The 22,985-nt window shown below is 44.9% G+C and overlaps 2 protein-coding genes across 5 annotated transcripts in view; one reads left to right on the forward strand and one right to left on the reverse strand.

Annotated features, from left to right (window-relative positions):
- Positions 1 to 22,985, forward strand: part of ETV6 (ETS variant transcription factor 6) — a 238,155-nt gene that overhangs the window by 33,577 nt on the left and 181,593 nt on the right. The window lies entirely within an intron of this gene.
- LOC309869628 (protein S100-A10) lies at positions 5,254 to 5,803 on the reverse strand. The gene has a single exon (XM_082741058.1). It carries the CDS (start codon positions 5,710 to 5,712, stop codon positions 5,419 to 5,421), a length of 294 nt encoding a protein of 97 aa, XP_082597184.1. The 5' UTR covers positions 5,713 to 5,803; the 3' UTR covers positions 5,254 to 5,418.

Raw genomic sequence — 22,985 nt, forward strand, 5'->3', positions numbered from 1 at the left:
GATAAGACAGGCGTAGAAGAAGATAAGAAATATCTGAGCACAGTATGTAATCAGTGCCAAATGCAGAGGTGTGCTCAGGGTTTAGAAGAGGGAGAAAGTTCATTGTAAGCTTGAATAATGATTCTCATGGCAGCAGCTGACATGGGGCTTGTGTACCATGGACTGGGTACCGTTGAAGTATTTTACAGGTATTTGGTCAATTAATCTTCATACCCGTCATGTGACCTAGGCTCCCAGGGTCCCATGACAAGGAAATGGTAGGGACCCCCTTAGATTCTGGGCTGTCAGACTCCAGGGCCACAGTCTTATCCATATCAGGGTGGGCTAGGGAAGCCTGCATCAAGGGGGGATGCTTTGGGCAAAGAAAGCAGCCCACCTCATGGAAGCCGCTGGTATATATAGAGGAAGAGTGACAGGTAAGGTTTCAGGGACATTGCTGAAAAGCCCTTCAGGTTAAAGGCCTTTGAACTTGCTGAGGAAAGCAGTTGGAGAACCAATACATGAACTTACCAAGAATATAACGTGATTACTCCACACCCTGGGAGCATGGGTCTCCCAGGGGAAGGACGGCCGCGTTGCTGGGCAACCATGAAGATTCAAGTTTGGGCTCCCTGATCATTCCTGCTTTAGTCTTATGGCTGTGTAGTGACTTGTTTGGTTTTCCATTAGTCCCTTCTCCCTTGGCCTTGAGGGATCCATTTTTACAGAGTCTCAGTCACCAGGCAGGATGAGCACCCCATCTCGCTAGCAGAAGGTAAAACCAGGTGGCATCAGCCCTTTTACTCCTATCTGGATCTGGGGCCAAAGAATGCAAAACATTTCAGGGCAACTTGGAACTTGGGGAGGGAGTGGTGGCACGTAGAGGCCCTTCCAGAATAACTACAGCCCCAGTTGCCCCCAACCCCCAGGCCTGCCTCTGTATCCCTAGGGGCTAATTAGAAGAATCCTTTGTGATCACCTGGTCAAGACTGCGTATATTTAAACAGCAAGGTCAGGGGGCATAACCACAATTTTTTACTTCATGCTCATTGATCTAGGGTTTAAATACAGGCTGCAAAATAAAGTGTAAGTGGTGGTAGCTCAAAGAAGCAAACCAAGCTTCACATTAAATGACCTGGGGCTCCTCAAAGTGTGGGAAGGCCTGGCAACAAAGGTTACTTACCACATCTACAACTCTTTTTAGACAAAGAAAATATGTGATTAAGAAATGTTTTCTGGCAAGGTCTCATCAAGATTATTTACTGGGAAGGAGACCCGAGACTTAGCCAGGCAGGAAAATGTGGGGTGTTTGCTGAAGTTGTGGAAGGACATTCTGAAGTATGGAAGTAAGAACGCCTATATTTCGAGGGCAAGGGAGGACCATAATATGGGGTTCTGTCCTTCAAGGGTCTCTGCAAAAGCCAAAATAAATAGAGGAAGCCCCTCCTTCCCTTGAAATTTAGGGACCCCGCTGTAGGGGGGAGAGGGGGGGAACTCAGAGCATTTACTCTGCTCATTAGGTGGGTTTTGAATATTTAAAGACCCGGTGCAGTACTTTTTTTTTTTTTTTTAAGATTTTATTTATTTATTTGACAGACAGAGATCACAAGTAGGCAGAGAGGCAGGCAGAGAGAGAGAGAGAGAGAGAGAGAGAGAGGGAAGCAGGCTTCCTGCGGAGCAGAGAGCCCGATGCGAGGCTCGATCCCAGGACCCTGAGATCATGACCTGAGCCGAAGGCAGCAGCCCAAACCACTGAGCCACCCAGGCACCCCCTGGTGCAGTACTTTTAACTTTGTTTTACTTTAAACCATGGCTAGCTCTCCTCTAGTCTTCTCCAAGAAGAAGACTTGATTGTTTGCAGTCATCCTGGCATAGAAATGCCCACAGTTATGCTAACAGGCGGGCTTAGGTAAGCAAAGAAAATTTGCCCTTCTGATTCCAACATTTCACTGCCTAGCTTTTTATAAAACAAAAAAATAAACTGCCATCAACTGAAGTTTCAGGTTAGGGGCTTGGTCTGAGGGTGTTTGGAGATTTGGGCATCCTTAGCCATATTCTTTGTAGACATTGGATGTGTTTCAGTGTCCTGGCTGACCACGTTTCCCTCCAGGGGCGCGTTTCTCTCCGGAATCATTTGTCTCCCACTGGGAGACTTTTCCCTCCCCGCCCTTTGTCTATTTCTCAGACATCTGCTACACGCTTTCTCTGGGGCTTGCAGCCCAAACCATCCAGAGAAAGCTTTGTCTGCTTAGTGTAACTCGTGGAGGAAGATAGACCTGATTGATTTTCACGTGCAAATATAGCAGTGTTCTCGCCAGAAGCTCCATGTACTCAGTGTCGCACGCGTGAATTTATGATGCACTTGGGAGAGGGTCAGAATATTCAAAGATGAAATTAATGCCGGTCCACCCGTGCTCTGTGGTGCTGAGGTAAATGAAGGGTGTCTGGTGTCCTCTGGAGCAAGAGTTCTTCCAGCAAATGCCAAGAGGGAAAAGAGGGCTCTGCAAATTGACGCTGGAACGTGTGGATGCATATGTCTTGCCTCCTTTCAATTGGTAACCTAGACACAGGGCAGCTGGGGGAAATCAGTTAGTGGGGAGGTATGGCAGGAGCCGTCCTCTCTCTGCCCTCCTCACTCCTTTATGGGACACCTGTACATTCTGCATACATTCAGGCACCATCTTCTAATATTCCTGTTCTTTTGTTTTAATATCGGTCTTAATATGCAAGGAACTAGGTTAATCACAATCCTTACTTCATGACACGCTATCTTCATATTTTGATCTGTTTCAAGTGATCTAATGAGCAGCCCAGCCCCATCCCCTGAAACCAAAGCTAGGACCTTGAAAATACCCTCCATTGGACCCCATGATGGTCCTCCTTGCGTCCAATCCTCTCTCCTTCCTCCTTCTTCCTTGCATCTGATCTTCCCCAAGGTAACCGTCAGCTGAACCCTGTGTGCAACTTTCCTTCCCTGCTGTCCTTTCTGTGTGCCCGCTTTCACCTGTGTGTGCTTCTAAAATGGAAAACATTAAGGCATAAACTGTATATATGTGAAAAGGGCATCAGACTGTGTGTAATCTTTTTTACTTAATATTGTCACTGCTATCATCCGTCTATATTACTGCATGCCACAGTAGTTCATTTGCCTTGTCTGCTATATAATGTTCCACGGGGATTTTGCTCCGTTGACTCATTCACTCTCCCATTGATGGGCGTTCAGATTGGTGCTAGGATCTCGGCTACGGTGAACGTGTCTGCTATAAATATTCTTGCACGTATTATCAGTTGTCCACATACGAGAGATGACTCTATGTATATGACTTCATTTTTTAGAAACTAGCAGGAGTATTATGAACTGAAGGAACATTTGTGGGAAGCACAATAAAGATAATCCTCAGTGCTTTTTATTTTAGTTGGTGTGAAGAAGTAGCAGGTCAGCTTTATATGAACAAAGACACCATCATATCTTTACTTTGTTTCTTCCACCATTGTACTGGTCCCACCCAGGACTTGGAACAATTCTGGGCACACAGTGAGTACTTTCTTTATACATAGGCTTGGTGCAGTTGGTCCTTGTTGATTTTATCTGATATTAAACTCTTTGAAGGGAAAGCTATGTTCTCATGAGCCCAGTCTTCTTTGTGTCTGATTGGGTCAGTTTTTTGCCCCTAAAGAACTTCCCATCTGGTGGGGAGAATTAAAATGCACTGTGATATGTGCTATAGAACACTTAGGTCATAGGGAAAGGGTGCTTACCATTGTCTGGGAGAGAAGATTTCTGGGAATGATGGGGGGAATGTGTTGGATCTGGTCATCAGAACATGAGTAAGAAGAGTTCACAAGGTAGATTAGGAAGGTGGATAGTGTGAACTATTTCAGGGAACTTAGAAGCATGGGAAAAGATGGCACACACAGGCCCTGGAAAGTGGTTGGTTTTTGACGAAAACATGCATTGTACGCAGTTTAAGTGTAGGCAGATGGGAAGTCAGATGTGCTTGTGTTTTTGTGAGTCTCTTCATCTTTGAGGACTGTAGATAGACCAAAGTCATTTTTTACTTAGTCCCACTACTAGGCATCTGGGTCTCTGGTACTTAATGACGTGCCTAACCATTCCTCTTCATGGCACATCCATTTGGCTAAGAGGGACCCAGAGGTGAGAAGACACTACTTACCTCTGGTCCTTGTTAGCCTGGTGCTTGGATGGTAGAGTTCACGTAAGTTAGGCTTCAGGAATAGTCTGTGGTCATGGAATCCTGCTTTTCCCTCCAGAGACTAGACCAAGATAACTCCCTTCTAGGGGTGGCAGAAGTACACACTGGGGAAAGCTTGCCTTCTTCTTCTGGTGGTTTGGTGGTTGTTAGCCCCAGTGCTCTTCTTCTGTCTTATCTCTTTCCCTCGTTGCTTTCCTCTATTTGCTTTCTAGCGATGGAGCTTGGGGGAAGCCACAGGGATGACGGCCTCACTTGCACCCATCCCTGACCATCTGTTCTCAGAGACTCGGCGGCTAGCAGAAGGAGTGAGGATTTCAGGGAAGAGGACCAGAGGGGGCTGGTGGACAGCAGGCGTCTCTCTCCTCAGAGAAAACAGCTAGTCCTCTGTGACCACTTCTCCTTCTAACAAGAGGGATCGTGCAGCCACTGCCCACACCAGCATATGCCCTTGGGAAGACCAGATGGATTTGTACCAAATAAAATCTTCATTGGAGTGGATGGTGGTAGAAGAATGCATTTTATTGTGCCACGGGATAATACAGTGTTCTATTTCGGATGACTTTTGGAAAGTCTTTATTTTAGGTTCATCTCTGGAGATGTGATTTCTTTGTATTCTTTAACCTACCTAGCAGGGTGGTTAAGAACTCAGTAGCCTTTAAAGTGGGCTAGATCTGCCCGTGTTCAAGTTCAGCTTCTGCCCCTTTTTTGCTGTGACTTTGGGCACGTTATTTAACCTTGGAGGCTCAGTTTCCTCAGCTAAGAAATGGGCCACTGATTGTTGGCTCTCACACTGGGTTTTCATGAGGGTTATATATGCAGTAATGCATTTAAAGTAGCTTTCTATGGAGTTATTTGAATGTTGGGCTCGTGTTGCTTTTATTAAAAGGATTCGGTTCATCCTTTAAGCTGTGGCAGTCAGGTGGCCGTTGTGAAACCAAAAGGGCTGTCTTATGTGAGGCTTAATAGATTTTTTTTTTTTTTTTTTGAGGAACTAAAAAAGGAATTTGTTTATTGAGGGCAAGAGGATGCAAACAATATAAAAATCAAAAGCTTATCTGACTTTTCTTTCTCTGCTTCTCAAATGGGGGTTGGATTTTATTTGTAAATTTTCTGAGGGTCCCCAACTGCCAATGGAATCCTTTATACAGAGGGAACCTGTGTGACAGATTCCTTAAGAGACCCTTCGGAAGAACTCTCATTGGGTAGGAGTGGTGCTCAATATCGCCTATTTCTTTCCCTTCTGCTTCATGTGTACTACAAAATAGTCATTGCATGCAATGGTGAGCCCTGCGATTAGCGAGAAGAAGCTCTGGAAGCCCACTTTGCCATCTCGGCACTGGTCGAGGTCCTTCATTATTTTGTCCACGGCCAGAGGGTCTTTCTGATTTTCCAAAAATCCAGGGAACTCCTTTTCCATGAGTACTCGCAGGTCCTCCTTTGTTAAGTAGCCTTTCTCACCAGCAAACTTGTGAAATGTGAACATCATGGTTTCCATGGCATGTTCCATTTGAGATGGCATTTTGGTGAGGTCCGTTGAAACCTTGGCCCGAGGCGCAGCAGGGACGATTGGCTGGGTGGGACGCGCCGCCAGTGAGAGGCTTAATAGATTTTTAATATCATTCAGTGCAAAGGTTAAATAGGAGGATGATCACGTTGGGGCACCTCTGCTTAAATGTGGCTCTTACTTTCAAATCAGGGCTTTAAAAATCTCCTTCTCTAGAAACATTCCCAGTGAAACCTGCCCCCGCCCCCCAATTGTTGTCTCTGTTTGCTACAGCCTTCTCTCTGCTTTCATGTTTTAGCTCTGCAAAGTCATAATCATTTATCCACATGGATTTTTATGTGTGTTCATCCTGTCTCCCCCCTTAGAAGACGTATCCTTTCCTTCCCTGTGGAAATACCATGCTCCCTTTCCTTAAGGAGCTGGGAGAGAATCCAGCTCGATGTTCATTATGGCTCCGTGTATCACTGTGCTTCTCTTCCCTTCGTTCACCATGTGGTTAAAAAGCAAAATGGGGAAATGGTCATGCAGAGATGGTGGATGTCCCTTAGTGTATGTCATCTGTAACTTCTGTGTACTGAATTTCGCTGAAATGTGTCAAAAGATACTGAAGACAGGCCTCTGTGAAACACTGAATTTTCTGGCATTTTCAAAATTCAATTGCATATATTAGACTCATTGTCATGAACTGGAAGTACATTGTCCTTCCTTTTCATGATGTTATCAGATTGAGCTCAGGTTCAGAGGACTCTTAGAAAAATTAGTGTGGTAGGAGGTGTGCCTGGGTGGCTTGATCGGTTGAATGTTAGACTTTTGGTTTCGGCTCAGGTTTTGATCTCAGGGTCATGGGATGAAGCCCCATGTAGGGCTGTGCTCGGCAGGGTGTCTGCTTGAGAATTCTCTCCCTCCGTCTTCCTCTGCCCCTGCCCCTAGCACACGCTCTCACTCTCTCTCTCACTAAAATAGATAAATAAATCTCCAAAAAATTATTGTGGTGTGAGCAGATTCTAGGGGATTGAAATAGAGATTTCTCTAGCCTAGGTTACTTAGCACTCTGAGAGTTGAATAGTGAAGTGGCAGATGCGGACAGGGATCAAACAGTATGGAAAAAGCTGGGGAAAAGAGCGACGAGGAGACGAATGGGAACCGTCCCCACAAAGGCCATTGCTCTGAAGCAGTTGGAATTCTTTCATTTGACTTTGGGACCCTTCCTGCAAGGCAGGGGAGTTTGTCCTGGGCGCTCTCTGCTTTCCCTGGATTCAGGGTTCCCCAGCAGAAGGGAGCTGTATTAATGGTCCTGTCCAGTTGTGCTCTTCCAGGGGGCTCTTCCACGAGGTGGAGAGAATGCTGATGGTTTGAGCTAGGAGGAGAAGGGCTCGTGTTGTCAGCAACACTTGTCCTTTCTCAGTGTAATCAGGTTTCATCTGACAGGTCCCCTGAGATGTGGAATCAGAGCCCCAGGAGTTTCCCAGGACACACACTTGTAACTGTCCTCATCTGGTAGCCAGGTAGGGTGCCTTGAGGTCCTAGTGGGCCCCTCCTATCCTTCGTTCTCCCTCCTGTGCTGGCTGACCTGGGGGCATCCCGAAGGGCTGCAGGAACCTCAGCCACTCCTCTTGCCCCCTTACCTGGCTGTGGGTTCAGCTCTGGGGACTCGTGTGTTTGGCAGTCCTTAGTGTGCTCGGTTGGCTTTCTCCACGTTCCCAGTGACTTCTGTTTTTAATCATCCACTTGTGGAATGTTCACAAGGGTCTTGTGGTCCTCCTGCCTAATTGACCTCCTTCATTTTAGAGGTAAGGACCCTGAGGCCCCGGGAGGGAACATAATAGGCCTGCAAAGGTAGGTTTTGGTTAAAGGCAAATCCAGGACCAGAACCTGAATTTCTGGAATCCTTGTTCAGGGCCTTTTCCATTTCTGTCTTCCACTTGGTGTTGTCAGACTTCCAGAACCCCTCTGTTTTTGGCCAATGAACCTCCAGCATCTGGGAGAATAGACGTTTCTATGAAAACCCAATTTTAAACCTATTTTTTTTCCCAGTGAGAATACATTACTTTGATAATCAAAAGAGAAAATAAAGCTTAGTTAAGGAGTTTGCTAGAAGCAAAGGCAAGGCTGCAGCCTCTTTTGCATGGCATGCGGAGGAGAGACGTTGATGGAGGAGAGGCAGTAAGCAAGGCACTTAGGCTGTGGGCTCTGAAGAGCCTCCCTCTGGTGCTTGCACACACCTCTGATCCCTGCTCAGAGAGGCCTTCCAAGGCCACCCTTTTGAAATAGCAACGACCCAGCTACCTCTAAACAATCCTTTCTGTCCCCTTCACCGCTCTGTTTTCCTGTAGGGCCCTTGTCACTCTCTGACATTGATTCTAGTTGTTTTTTACTTCAAATATGTCCCCTTCCACTCTTATGGAAGCCCCACGGGAATGAGGACTTTGGTCCCCTTTGTTCACTGCTGTATCACCAGCGCCCAGAGCAGTGCCTGGAACACAGTAAGCAAATATTTCTTGAAATGGTGAATGGAACTTTGGGCAAGGAACCCAATCTTTCTGTGCCTTACTTTTCTTGAGAGTAAAAATAGGGATTAAAAATAGAGCCTTGCTAGAGGCTTCCAGCTATGGAGTGGGTAAGTCATGGGGATGAAAGGGAACACAGTCGGTGGTATTGTCATCGTGCTCTATGGTGACAGATGGTGGCTACATTTACGATGAGCAGAGCATAAGGTGTAGAGACGTTGAATCACTCTGTTGCACACCCAAAACTCATGTAACTTCGAGTGTCAGCTGTATTTCAATATCAAAAAAATTGAGCCTACCTCACAGAGTTGCAGTGACAACTAGAGGAGTTAGTTGACTTTTCCAAAGCCCTGGGAACCAGCCTGGCACTTAGTAGATGTTCAGTAAAAGGTTCTCTGTTATTATCATCATTGTTAAATATTTGACTTCCTTACTAGACTGTAAATTCCCTGAGGACAGAGGCTGTTTCTCTTACGTCATCTTTTTATTCCCAATAGCGAAGTGATTAACATGAGTGATATTTAGCATTTGTTAAATCGATAAACAAATTACGGAGAAATTGTGGGCGATACCTCTGTAAATATTTGTTAAATTTAAATACATCGTTTTCCTTCTTGTCTTTTTCTTCAAGCTGCCGTTGGTGAATCTTCTTGAATAACATGATTATATTGTGCCTTAGCTCATCCCTGAAGCAGTGGGGCCAATCGTTTTGTTGTTGTTGTTGTTGCCATGACTCAGCTGAGTTTGTTGGGGATTGACAGTGGCAGAAGCTTTGTGAATGATGGAGGTCACGTCAGCCTCTAAGACACAGGGTGGTTACCTGGGGTCTCGTCCATTCATAGTTGGTACTTCACTGAAATGCTTTCCTGGGAAAGGGGGTGCTTACCAAGGCTGCAGGCGTTAGAGCAGACAGATGCAGGAAAAGATGAAAGAGCAGGTTTTGAGGGAAACGTACTCCTCCTCTCTGTTCGCAAGAAATAGTTTAAAGGTTGTAAAAAGATTCTGCTTCTAAACTAGAACCAGTCATTTGAATTCCGTGGGCCTCACAGTTTTTCTGGTAAAATGAGAGAATGGGACAAGGAAATCTCAAAGGAACCTTCTTACTTTTGAAATTCCCTGATTCTCTGGAAAATGTTGAAGAAGGCCCTAGACCAATGAAGAATTTAAGGGCAAAGTTTTGAGTGGAGACTCTGATAAAATGGAAGAGGGGTGTTGCCGCAGGAGGGAGCATTGGATGAGGGGCTAAGTGGCGCAGAGTGTGCATCTGTGAGAGGGACTGGAAAATTAGAGTGTTTAAATAGAAAATGAACTCAGAACCCACATCTTACCAAAAGGCTTTTCTGATCTCCTGGCCTGGGTCAGTTTATTTAATGTGAACTAAGTTGCATGTTAGCTGTCCAATCTGGGTGTCTCATTTGTGAAACTTTCCCATAACTAAATCCCGGGAGGTTTCCAATCATGCCCATAAGGTAATGCAATTTGGCAAGAGGATTTGGACCTTGACAAAAATCTCTTGCCCAATTTGGTTTCCAGAAAGGCTGACTTACCTAATTTGAAAATAAATTGAAAACAAAACCTTTGGTTGTTACTTGTTTGATGAAATGCCACAGAAAGCTATGTTGCTTTTTTTCTCATACCCCATTACTGTAGAGAAGATTGTTATAGTATCTGTCCTTGGTTTTACTGTCCTTTCCTGCCATAGTGCTCCCATAAGCCTAAATCACTATAGCAGTGATGCTTAATCCTAGGAATCCTTCCTTGTGTGTGTGTGTGTGTGTATTTTGTACCACGTGTATCTCCCTGCATTCCCTATCTCCATATTAATATTTGCGTCTATGTCTATGTAACAAATCACCACAGACTTAGTGGCTTAAAATGACACATGTTTACTTTCGTGTAGTTTCTGGGGGTCAGGAATTTGGACACAGTTTATTTGGGTCATTCACTTCGGGTATCACAAGGCTGTAATTAATGTATTAGTCACGGCAATGGTCTCATCTGAGGCTTGACTGGGGCAGAATCTACTTTTATTGGCAAATTACTGAAAAAGTGCTAAAGTACTTAGCACTTGTGGACAGAGGATTTCAGTTACTTGTTAGCTCTTGGCCAGAAGTGGCCATCAGCTCTTTACCATGTGCCTCCTAACCCAGGCATCTCACACAAGGCAGCTTGCTCCTTCCAAACTAGTAAGGGAGTTTAATGTTTTCCTGTAGCTCAACTTTCTTTATAGGTCTTATCCCAGTTTTTCCCTATTATCCTTATAAGGTAAGATAGAAGTAGGGAGAACCAAGAGGCTTCAAATAAGCTAAATGAAAAATTAAAAATAGAAATACCATATGATCCAGTAATTCCACTACTGGATATTTACCCAAAGAAAACAATACCCCCCCGCCCCAAGTCAAAAAGGTACATGCACCCCTGCATTGATGCAGCATTATTTGGAATAGCCAAGATATGAAAGCAATGTAAGTGTCCATGGATAGATGAATGGATAAAAAAGATGTCATGTATGTGGGCAATGAAATATTTCTCAGCCATAAAAAAGAATGAGATCTTGTCATTTGTGACAATGTGGATGAACCTAGAGGGTACTATGCTAAGTGTAGTAAGTCAGACAGAGAAAGACAAATGCCATGTGACTTCACTTATGTATGGAATCTAAAACAAAACAAAACAAAACCCCAAATAAACAAAAGAAGCTAACTAAAAAATTACAGAGAACAAACTCTAGTGGGTTGCCAGAGGGGAGGGAGGGAGGGGGATGGGCAAAATAGCTGCAGGGTATAAACTTCCAGTTATAATATAAATAAGTTACTGGGATGAAAAGTATAAATGCCCCCTCCCATCTCCAAAGGCTAAGTGAAATGTCTAAGGTTGCAAGTGGCCAGTGGTTGCATTGGAATTAGAATACAAGTTGGGGTGCCTGGGTGGCTCAGTGGGTTAAGGCCTCTGCCTTCGGCTCAGGTCATGATCCCAGGCTTCTGGGATCCAGCCCCACATCAGGCTGTCTGCTCAGCGGGGAGCCTGCTTCCCATCCCCTCTCTCTGCCTGCTTCTCTGCCTACTTGTGATCTGTCTGTCAAATAAATAAAATCTTAAAAAAAAAAAAATACAAGTTGATCAGTAAAAGAAAAATTGGCATTTTCTAAATATTTACTACATTCCAGATACTGCACAAAGAGCTCTATGTTGCTACGTGCTCATTCAGCTCTCGATGCAATGCTCTGAGCTAGGTATCGGTATTGACGAAATACTTAATGGGTGGGGAAATCAAGGGCTGGAGAGGTTATATAACCTACCCAAGGTTTGCAGACAGAAAATGCCCAGGTTTGAACACCTGCAGGCAGATTCCAGAAGCCACTACCATCCTGCTCTGAAAATCTTTCCATTTGCACATAATGCTACCCGTATTGAGAATTCTTCCTTTCTTTTGTCAGGTGCTTAATCCACTGCAATATTGCAAAGGGATCGTTGTAATAGATTGCTCCTTTGAAAGTGTATCAATAAAATGGAGGGACAGTGTTCTTTCTTTTCTGCTTGAGCCAGGCTTTCTCACTTTTTTCTCAAGACATATGGGACAAATTGAAGGAAACCAGGATTTGGTGGGATTTGCATGTATTAATAACACTTTTGCCGCATACACACCCAAAAAATGAAACTTACAGAGTCCTCAGAGTTGATAAAATGCAGCTTGTTCATTTTAATTCATTTAAAATGTTCATTTTCAGTTAAGCACTATGCGTTGCGTTATTTCATAAAACACCAAGGACCTGGGAAAGACAGAAAAGGTCTATTTTCCATTCTCTAAAACCACTTGTGTGGATGGATCTTGTTGAGACATGTGTACAATTTGATTTGAGCATTAGAAACTGATATTTTAGAGTAAAATAACCTAGTTGTGTGTGTTTCTTCTATATTTCTGGAAACCTAGAGCGTTATCCTGCAAGATAGGTTAAAATGTAGAAGTATAGAGAAAAAAAGTAAAATACAGAGGTCTGTTGATGATTGAACTTTTTCTTGAGTAGCAACAGATAGTGGTCAAGAGAATGGAAAAATATTGTACTGGGTGAGATCCAGTCAAACACCCAAATGTGTTGTGGCTGTCCTCCAGATTATATAACATGTAGAATGGCAGAGTCCTCCAGCTGGGAGGACGTTAGACCATACTGAGGACCCCACTTCATTGGCTGGAACGGGTGCAAAGGTGAAAGTAGGTCAAGGTCATGTATCTAACTTCCTTCATTAAATGCTTATAAATTTGCCTTCCCTGAACTCATGTTGGAAACCTTTCTTGAACTTATTGTCCTTTCTCCTATACTACATTTGAATTTCTTTTTATAAACCTCAATTCAAATCAGCATAGCGCGTAGTTATTTGAGTGTATGTCTCATTCTCCGTAGGCTTCCTTAGACTATTTATAATTAACTTTAATCTCCTTCCAGTACCTAGCATGAGGCGGGGGACATTGGAGGTTCTCAGTTTGTACCGTGGACAGCAGAGCTTACCACCATTAGTGCTAAAACTTCCATGTTAAGTTTTTGAGGGAGATCCCCTCATTCTAGGAATCTGAGAGTTGGTGAACAAAATCAAGTCCACGGTACCCCTGTCTTCACGTTCTTATTTTTTTGTTGTTGTTGTTCTGTTTGTACCTATTTATTTTTCTCAGCCCATCTTTTCCACTTAAAAATTATAGCAAAATAACATAAAATTTACTATTTTACCCATTTTTATGTGTACAATTTAGCATCACTAAGTACAGTCACACTGCTGCATGACCGTCTTCCACCATCCACATTTAGAACGTTTTCTTCTTCCCTAGCTGAAACTCCATACCCATTAAACAATAACCCCACTGCCCCCTGCCCTCCCCAGTTTGGTAGCCCCCGTTCTCCTTTCGACTTTGACTCTCCTAGGTGCCTCTCATAAATGGAGTTCTACAGTATTTGCCTTGGGGTGGCTGGCCTCACTCACTTGGCTTGTGTTTTGTGGTTCGTCCATGTTGTAGCCTGTGTCAGAATTTCCTTCTTTTTGGTGCCCTCCATTGTCTGTGAAGACTCAAGAGTCTCCGTGCTTTTAGTTTCTGTAGCCAGAGGTCCATTTTTCTTCCAGGCCTCTCCTTGGCCTCTTGGTGAGAGGACAGTTCCAAAGGCATGTCTTGACTCCCTGAGTGGTGTTCTTTGGCAGAGCTGACCAGTGAAACTGAGGCACTTCATGTCGGTGTAACATGGCAGCACCTGGTGCATGTCAGGGGATCTGCCTGTGGTCTCTTGGTAGCAGAACTCAAACAAGACTTTCATAAACAGTATAAACTTACATTTTGAAGAACAAAGCTGAGTTGGCCTCAGAAACCGTCCTCGGCATGGCCATCAGAGCCTATGTAAATGGTCCATAAAGAACTTGTTTCTTCATGAAGCTCACCAGGAAAAAGACACAGTCCCTGCCTGTATGCAGTTTATATTCTAAGGTGTGAAATGTCAGAAATGACTCTGGAGAATTTGAAAAAATGAATTTAGTTAGGAGTCTTAAAAAGTGATCATGTAAGGAGGACCCCGAACTTTCAGAGACAGAAAGGGAAAACATTACTTGGTACAAGTATTGAAAGAATAAACCTAGGAGTCCTTAGTTGACTAAAAGCTGATTGGGAAAAAGTGCTGAAATATACTAAAAATAATACAAGTTTCAAGGAAAATAACCCTTTTGCTAACCTTTGCATTAGTCAGTTCCTTATTATTTTTTCCTGTTTTAGTCACTCTTTAGAAGAGTGTGTATAAATATAGAAGTTGAAGAGAAGTGTGATAAAAATAATTGAAGATGTAGAGAACATGGGTTTTAAAAGAAAAGGTTAGAGAAATTTGGGGAATAGAATGGCTGCCTTTGTTATCTTAATATAAAAAAAAATCATAAGACTACTTATGGGTGAGCCAATGTGAATGAGACCAAGAAGTTTAAAACACACTCTCTCCCTCTGTGGGACTTTAATCTACTGTCAGGTTTTTGTTGAGTAGATCAGTTTTAGCCTAGCGGAGTGCCTTGTAACTACCCATTGGGAGATGAGATTCCTTCCTGGCAGGCAAGAGGTTTGAGCAGGAGAGCTTCCTGAAGGAATCTGGACTGAATGATGTCAGTTATGTAACTCCTTTTTATTTTAAGATTAAAAGGAAATTTTAGAAAGAGCTAGCTAATTGCCCTGTGAGTCTAAGAGTCCACATTTAAAATATGTGTACTAAGGTATTGAAAATAAAGAAGAAAGGCCCTCTTGGTCACTCCAGAGTATTTTCGGATCCTCCTCCTGTTGTTTTTAATCTGACTCTTGTTTGTCCCTTCCTTAGTAGTTATTACAACTTGCAGATATTTTGTTTGTCTGTTTATTCTTTGTTTTGTCTGTCTCGCCATCACAAGGTAGGCACCTGAGAACAGGGACCGGGGACTGTTTAGTTCTTTATTGTATTTCTCGCATCAAGCAGAGCATTGACACACAGTAGGTGCTCAAGACAAACTGATTTCACGAAGGAACCGTTCAAGAGTGAGGAAGAGGGAGGAAGGGACAAGCGCTGGGAAATCAGTTAGTGGACTTTAAAGGCCTTGAAGGGACAGTAGCCTCGGGGTTAAATAGGGAAGGAAGAGAGGAGGGAGCAAAAGAAGGGGAAGGGGAGTCCATCACAGGCCATTTTCCTGTTGTTGTGGGTATGTTAGTTAAGAATATGCTAAAAATGGTAGCCATAGAGTGTCCTATAAAACATGGGACACAGCATGGGCTAGTGCCCAGACACACCAGCTCCGGGAAACAGTTCATGAGGATTCGCCACTGGGTGAAGTTGGTTCATGTTTTCTAAAACAGCCAAAGACTCTCTGAAAAGCAAGTTTTCCTGGTGTGTAAATCAGTTGGAGATTTTAGTGGTGGTGGTGGTGGTATGTGTGCATGTGTGTGTGTTTCAAGCATCTAACTCCTTTATTTGTATTTTCTGCCCTGGCCTTCAGATATTTTTTGAGCAGTTTTAGATTAGATAATCTGCATTGGGATAATGGAGCAATTTTGCAGTGAACTGGCTCCTGGCTCCATGCTTTGGACTAGTCGATTCTTCTTGGCCTGACTAGCCAAAAAAAAAAAAAAAAAAAAAACAACTTGATTTAGTCTGGTCTGGTCTGTTGTAGTGTGACTTAAGGACATGAAGTCCTAAAACACAAGCCTATTAATGAAAGGGTAAAACAAAGTTTCAAAAGAAAATCACCTCTTCCCAAACAAGCAGTCATCTCCAAATCTAAATAATTTCACCTTCCAAACTGTCCCATGGGGATGGAACTTTTGAGGGAAATTTGTTTGAACCATGGGGTTCCCTCATACCTTGAATATTCTCAGGGGAAGCCTGGAGTGTAGCAAAGACCAACCTTTATCAGCCCACCAAGCTCTCGCCATCTCCATACGTCTCACCAAGAGAAGGCAGGCTGGGAGTCTGTCCAGCTGCTACTGCTGAAGTCCTTTTAATAGGGGTAAATGAAAGTGAGAGCCTTGAACCTGTGGTCTTTTCCAGAATAGTTTTTAGGGATGTACTGTCGTGGTGGGAGCCCCACCCCCTCCGCTTCCATGGTTTTATAAATCTTTGGAGGACCTCTTTGGGACAGGGATGATAAGAAGCAAATGTTCCTTCTGCCCATGTCCCTTTGTCTGAGCTCTTGATGTCCTCAGACCCCACGTTCACATTGGGGAAAGGAATGAAAATAACAGGGCCTTTCATTTATAAAGCAGCTTTTAAAATATTTGCTTTTGTTATCTTGTTCCATCCTGATAATAGCCGTGTGAGAAAAGCAGGGTGCGTTCTTACCGTCCTTGTGTACATGCGGAAAAACTGATGCACAAAGTATTTAGTGAAAGGGCAGAGCAGGGACCGAACGCTGTGTCTTCTTGCTGGGAAAACAAGCACAAGTGCATAATCGTCTTTCTGCAAAGAGTCCTGAAGAAAAATTTCAAAGAGGAGGGAGTCCAATGGGATGTATTTCAGCTTTTTAAATTTTTTTCTTTGGTGAAAGAGTGAATCAACATCCTCAGAGCCTCTGGGGTGGGGAGCCCTCCTTACCCTTGAGACCTCATCGGGAGTCACTGAGTGCCCTGGGGCCCCGAGTTCAAGTGCTAAAGAGACAGTAGGGCCCACAAGACTTTGAGGAGCAGGACAGATCCAAGACCAAGTCTTTTTTTATTTTTATTTTTTATTTTTTTAAAGATTTTATTTATTTATTTGTCAGAGATCACAAGTTGACAGAAAGGGCAGGCAGGTTGGGGGGGAAGGAGGCCCCCTGCCAAGCAAGGAGCCCGATGCAGGGCTCAATCCCAGGATCCTGGGATCATGACCTGAGCCGAAGGCAGAGGCTTTAACCTAGGCGCCCCCTGAGACCAAGTCTTAAGTATTAATTGAGCACTAAGGAATTCTGAAATGGACAGGTGGAGAGAATCCCCATACAGCTTGCTTCTCTGGTAGGCAGTTGCTTCTACCAGGCCCGGTTCCAGAACGATGGCTTCCATAGGTGTATCTGTTTGCTTTCTGATGGGACATACAGTTTACCTTTCGAGTTCTATAAATGGAATTAGGGGTGAAGCCTTGACTTTGTTGGACAGAGGACCTGCAAGTTGGTTTCTCAAGCTGGTTTTTCTCCTCCACAGTGAACATTTTGTACAATCAGGTAGACCTTTCTGCCAGAGGACCAACTCTTGGGTGTTTGGAAAGGAAGACAAACCTGTATTTTGTAGAAAGGGCCTATTGTTCCTGGGGAGTGGCTGTAGCCAACTTCTTGGGCTCCTTGGCTGACTGTGAAGAAGGAACTGAAGTCAGAATGCTAATCACTGACTTGCACAGACATCAACAATCAGACCTCAGGGAACTCATACGGAAGTAAACAGAAGTACTCCATTTCAGACTCTAGAAGAGGAGCAGTTGTGTCAAAGAGGCTCAAGACGAAAAAAATGTGTTGGTGAGGGGACAAAAAAATCTCATTCCCCGCTTCTCAAACGGGTAGTCTTAAAAGAAGAATCCTGAGGTGTGAGCTCACTAGCCATTCCCAGGTTTGATGTGGCCGGCAGGCTTCTTCTTGGAGAGGTGATCTCCTGAGCCCAGAGCCAGCGCAGGCTGGTGAGGAACTCACCCTGACTGGATTGCAGGGTTTCTCTGTGTGAGCTGGACACAGACTTTCGCATTCTCGTCGTGCACTGCATTTCCATTGATCCATTTCCTATTCTCGTTTGTTCCCTCTCATGCCAAACAACAGGCTGCTGTTGTGAATTCTGTTATCAGAATTCTGATACGTGAGGAATTTTGGAATTGTTGGAACCAGTGTGTCACTGTGAGTGGTAGGTCCACGGAAGTGTTCTCAGTTTGGTTTAGCCCCTGATGATTTTTCCTTCTCTTGATGTAAGGAGATGATCATTCTCCCCACTCCCCACCCACCCCCAAATTACTGCTCTCCAACATCCTTCATGTAGATTTATGTATTCTAATCTTGGCCTGTCTTTGAGTTAGTGCCAACTTATACAAATTCCAAGTCATGGATGTGGTAGGTGGGTAAAATGATCTCTCCTAGAATGCATGGTGGAAACAGAAGTGGCCGAGGCACGGGGAAACCTGGTTCTACTTCTGCCAGTGACCTTCCTGTGACCTGAAGTGTCACTGAGCGGGTCGTGTCACCTTACATGGCCATAGTCACCTTTTATTGACAAGGCTGGGCTAGAACGTGGTTACAGTAATTCTCATCTCAGTCTCCCCTCCTTCTAGATTAGACCTTAGAATGTGACCTTACCAGGAGCCATTTATAAGCCATTTGAAGTCTATCCAGTAGTTGTGTTTATGATTCTCTCAGCCTTATTCCGTGAACTTTGGCAAGTAGAGAAGTTATCCCATCTGTTACTCTCTCTTCCTCCGCTCTGTGCTGTGGATACATCAAAAGCTGTAACTTGCTCTCCAGGTGAACCTTTGTTTCCAGTGAGAGGACGTTCTCACACGCACCCTTGACCTCACATCACCGAAATTAGAAGAGGTCAGAGCTGGGGTGCCTGGGACAAATAGGAACATCTCAAGTTTAGGGTTGAGGAGTCCTGATGAGAAAAATTAACAGTGTGGATAAGGGATTCAAAGACCCATAAAGCACTCCTCACTGTTGGCCATTTTGGGGAGTCCCATTGTCTTCCAAGCTATTGTCTTGACCAGCCAGGAAACTTGTGGAAAGGTGGGCAGTTTGCTGGAAGTGCCACACGCCATACTGTGTTCTCTTAAGGAGCCGTGGGGCTGCAGCACCGCGTCCCTAGGAGGGGCTTCCCACCGGCTGCTCGCAGTCTGCACGTCACAGATGATTGAGATTTTCACCAGTCTGCTGGGCACCCCTCCGTGAGCCTTGCTGTGTCATCCTTGTTAGCCTGGGGCCTGTATATAGCATCATGCCAAGTGGGGTAGGCATTGTCTCACTGCAGGCTTGTGAAAATCGGATGTGTGACCCTGCCTGGCTTCTCACCCCTCAGGCCAACTTTTGGAGTCTTTCGGACTTTCTGCGTCACTGGGACCCCAGGGCTGCTCAGGCAGCTCTGCTTTCTTGCTGACATCTTTTGGTTACCTTTGCCCCCGCCCCCACTCCCACCCCACAAACCTTGTTTTTCAGCCATCAGGGAGTTTATTTTTATTTTATTTTTTTAAGTTACTCAGACATTCAACCACACTTGGGGGCCGGCGGGTGGGGGGGGGGCGGATACAAACGGCTGTAAGAAACTTCCCCAAAATGTAAGGGACTTAAAATGCACTTGAAGACGGGAGGCCTAAGTGTGTGAAAAGTCACCTTAGTGGTATTAGCTCACGGATGAAGTAGATGGTATGATCGGAGAAGGAGAGATTTCTATTCAGGAGTGATCGGGAAGGGCTCTGTTGAGGTAGTGGTCTCGCTCCATGGCCTGAAAGCTCAATTTTCTCCTCTTTATATGTAACATCTGAGATTATCTCCCTCTATATCTATTATCCCTATGGCTCTGAGTGGTGGGTCCTGTATACAATAAGATACAATAAGAAGCTCTGTGAGTTACAAAGTATAACAATAAAATGAAAACCTCTGAACCTACCACCTAATTTAGGAACTAGAACATTCCCAGTACTACCGCCCTGCCTTTGTGCATCCCTCCCATTCCAGCCCTGCCTTCCCACCCAGTCTTGAAAGTCAAGCCAGGGTCTTAAATTTCATGAAGTTTATTCCCTTGCTTTCGTTTTTTTCTTTTTTGAAAGTCCATGTAGACATCCTGTGTTTTCTTTGGAGAGCTAGCTCATAATCTTCTGTGATACGGGTTCTTTGAAGGCAGAATACCTGGGGCATATGGGAGGGTCAATTTTACATATAGGTTCCCCTGCTATCCAAAAGTAGAGCGTTCCTACAAAAACCTTCTTAAGCTGGAATGATGTAATGCGAAGGGGTAGTTACCATTAATTTTACGGAAAAAGTTTTGAGTATTCCCAAACCCAAAATATAATGTCCCTCAGGCTTTTCTGATGTCTTAGGATATAGGTACATCTTGCTAACTGACCCCAGAAAGAAACTGAGATCAAGTACGGATGCTCACAGACACAGTTCAAAGCTGCGGCCACTTGATGCTGAGATGCTGAGTGTGGCTGCTGGGGCACAAGCTGGTGAGGTCCCTCTCATTGCTTGGGATATTCTGCGTCTGTAATGGCTTGCTGCAAAGCAAACACTGAATGCGATTTCCATTTTTCTCCTTTTCTCGTAAAAGGGAAAATCCTCTTCAGATTTCATTTGGTTAGTGGAGACAGGTCCTAACAGAGGTCTTTTGTAAAAGTGAGGTGGTGTAGCGCGAAGTTTTGGAAAGTGGGGGATACCTGTATTTACTTGGCTGGGCCGCGGTGCTTGGCTTTGTAGTCAGACATTATTTTGGATGTTTTGGTGAAGGTGTTTGTGGACGAGATTGACATTATAATTGGTAGACTTTGAATAAAGCAGGTTGCCCTTCATGATGTGGGTGGGTCTCGTCCAATCAGTTGAAGGCCCGAAAAGACCAAGCACCACTGCCAACACACCCCCCACCCCCGCCAACCTGTTGCCCTGAGCAAGAGGGAGTGTGGCAGCCCCTGCCTTCAGACTTGAACTATAGCATTGCCTGCTGCCTGGGTTCCCAGCCTGCCAGCCCACCCTGCAAATTTTGTACTTGCCAGCTTCTGCAAGTGTTATGAGCCAATTCTTTAAAATAAATTTCTTCACACACACACACACACACACACACACACACACACTCGTATTGGTTGTGTTTCTCTGACTAATACAGCCAAGCACAGCTTTCTGCATGCCGTGTGGGTAGCATTACAGACTTGGTTTGCAGAGTATTCTTTCGTCAGGAGATCAGCAGTCTATTAGTCACGTACTAGGAAAGCATTTGGCTGATCCTGGCCTAGGCCGTGGAAGGGAAATCTTGATTTTTCTGTAGAAGCAATGCCCGCTCTGTCTTTTTTTGGGAGTGCTCTTTTCTCTTGGGTAGTACTCTATCCCCTTCCAAAGCTTTTCCTGGGTCACTCAGATACCCACTTTCACCCACCATCCACCCCAGTTCACCCATTTCTTCTCAACAGCGTGTGCACAAGCAGATCTGTGCATGTGTGTTTCTGTGCCTTCTGCTGGAACCTGGCTCTCCTTGTTACCAGGAAAGACCTTTCGCCTCTCTGAGCCCCCATCCCCGAATCTGTTGCAGGGTTGGGGGGGCCATCAATCTGCGTCTGTTGCATGTCCCTGTATTCCAGGTACTGATCGAGGTGCCTTACCTGTTTATTGCACATCCATCCTTCAACAAGCCCGGGTGGTAGCTACTCTCCTCATGATGACTTTGCAGTGAGAAACCAGTAGGAAAGTTACAGAGATGGGATTTGAATCCAGGCAGGGTGCCTGCCCCCCCCCCCCAGCCCTGAGCCCCTTGCTCCTAACAATTTTTTTAAACATACTATAAGCTGAAAAGTATCTGTAAATATGAGATACAGCTATTATTAAAATATACCCTTGCCTTGGGGCCCTGTGCTCTGCTAGTTGATAGCTAGGGCATTCGAGGAGCTGATCCAAGCTAATGAGGTCACAGGTAGGAATGTATTGCCCTTCCTGGAAAGCTCTGATTCTGTGACAGAAGGCTGGCAGTCACAGTTCCTGAGCACCAAGGAAAAGTTCTAGAGGGGCCCCTTAGGACGTGACAGTTAGTGGCATCCCCTTAGGTCACACCCAAAAACCGACCACCTCCTTGGCATTTAACTAGGTTCTGGAGACAACAGGGTAGCCCACTGAGACACAGCAACTCCACGGGCTTGGAGGGTCAGCGGCCTCAGCCAGGCATGACACACCTTTGGGACTCCTTTGCCAATCCAGGACCACAGCAAACATCGTTAAGTAATCATAGCACCGTGCAGAGTAACCGCTACTAACCCATGGCGTTGTGTACATTGCGTGGAAGGACCTTGGCCATTCTTGTGGAGATCTGGCTTTCCCCTGAGAACCCAGCCTGGCTTTGCTCTGCATTCTCCTGTGTCTCTCCTGTTTTCCCCACCCACACTTCTCCAGGATTTTAGCACTGACTTTTGCCTACTAGTCTTGTTTTCCTCAGTGTTTTTAACTCTTTTTCCTGTCTGGTTATGGAGTGAACCAGTACCACACATCTCAGTTTCCAGAGCTGATTCTCAAGGAGTGAGAGTCATTCCCTCTTTTCATGGAGAACATTTTTTGGGTAAGGACAGTGCGGGGAGAGGGTCACACCACACACCAACACTCCTGGGAGGGTCTCCACCTGTGAGATTCATTTCTCGCCACCATGGAGGGAACAGAAGTTCTTCCATTTAAGTGCAGAAACTTGCTTTTTAATTTTCTTTTTTAAAAAGCCTTGGTTCCTTTTTCTTCATAGATCCTGCTTCCCCCTGTTCTGTACTCTTACAGAGACGCTGGTGGGTAGAGATTGTTTCTGGTCCTAAGTTCCTTTTTGAGGGAACGAGACTGTTCCTATATGTCGCTGCTTTCTGAGGGGAGATCCACGCTCTTCCCCCTGCTTTCCAAACACTTCTCCCAAAAGCATTTTCAAGATGTCAGTCATGCAAAGGGAACAATGGCTTCTGGGTCGTTTCGGGGGCACCTTCTTAATGACTAAAAAATGAATAAAATGTAGAGGACTACTCCTCTCAAGTTGTGATTTATACGTTATTTCCTTGCTTTCTTCAACAGCCTTATTTTTGAACCCGTCCGTATTTTGATCAGCATTTTTTGGGGGAAGAATTGTGTGGTATTTCCCAACGTTCCCCCGTGGGTGGACCGGCATTACTGAATTACTTTTCTGTATTTTTTTTCTGCTTTCTGTCTCCCGTTTTGTCAAGGCTCCAGCAAGCTCCAGCCTTTTCTCGGTGTTTCTGAGTCCTGGAATTTTAGCGTGGCATCTGTGGTTGTGTTAATTTCCCATCATTATTTTCGAGCCCATCAAGGAAGCCTCATAAAAACAAAGCGTTTTGCTTGATCCTCAGGTGGGGAGGTTTGAACTCTGGCACACACGAGCCCTTCTGCGCGGTCCCAGAAGTCGGAGGGGCAGTAGTCTCATCGGCTGTTGGCAGAGGGCAACACATCCCTGTTGTCTGCCTTTGTGCCCTTTCCTCTTTCGTCCATTTAGTCTGTGCTAAGGGAGAGAAGGGCTGTTCAAAACATTCCTTGGGTGGTCAGATTTTTAGCATCCGTCTGAGACTTAGGGTGACATGCCAGTCCTGAGAGAGGCCCTGCGTGGAGGGAAGGAGCCAGAAGC

Source organism: Mustela nivalis, assembly GCF_964662115.1.
Source record: "Mustela nivalis genome assembly, chromosome: 7".
Lineage (NCBI taxonomy): Eukaryota > Metazoa > Chordata > Mammalia > Carnivora > Mustelidae > Mustela > Mustela nivalis.

Excerpts from the sequence above, each read along its gene's own strand:
- LOC309869628 (XM_082741058.1), bottom strand. The coding sequence starts at position 5,712 with ATGCCATCTCAAATGGAACATGCCATGGAAACCATGATGTTCACATTT.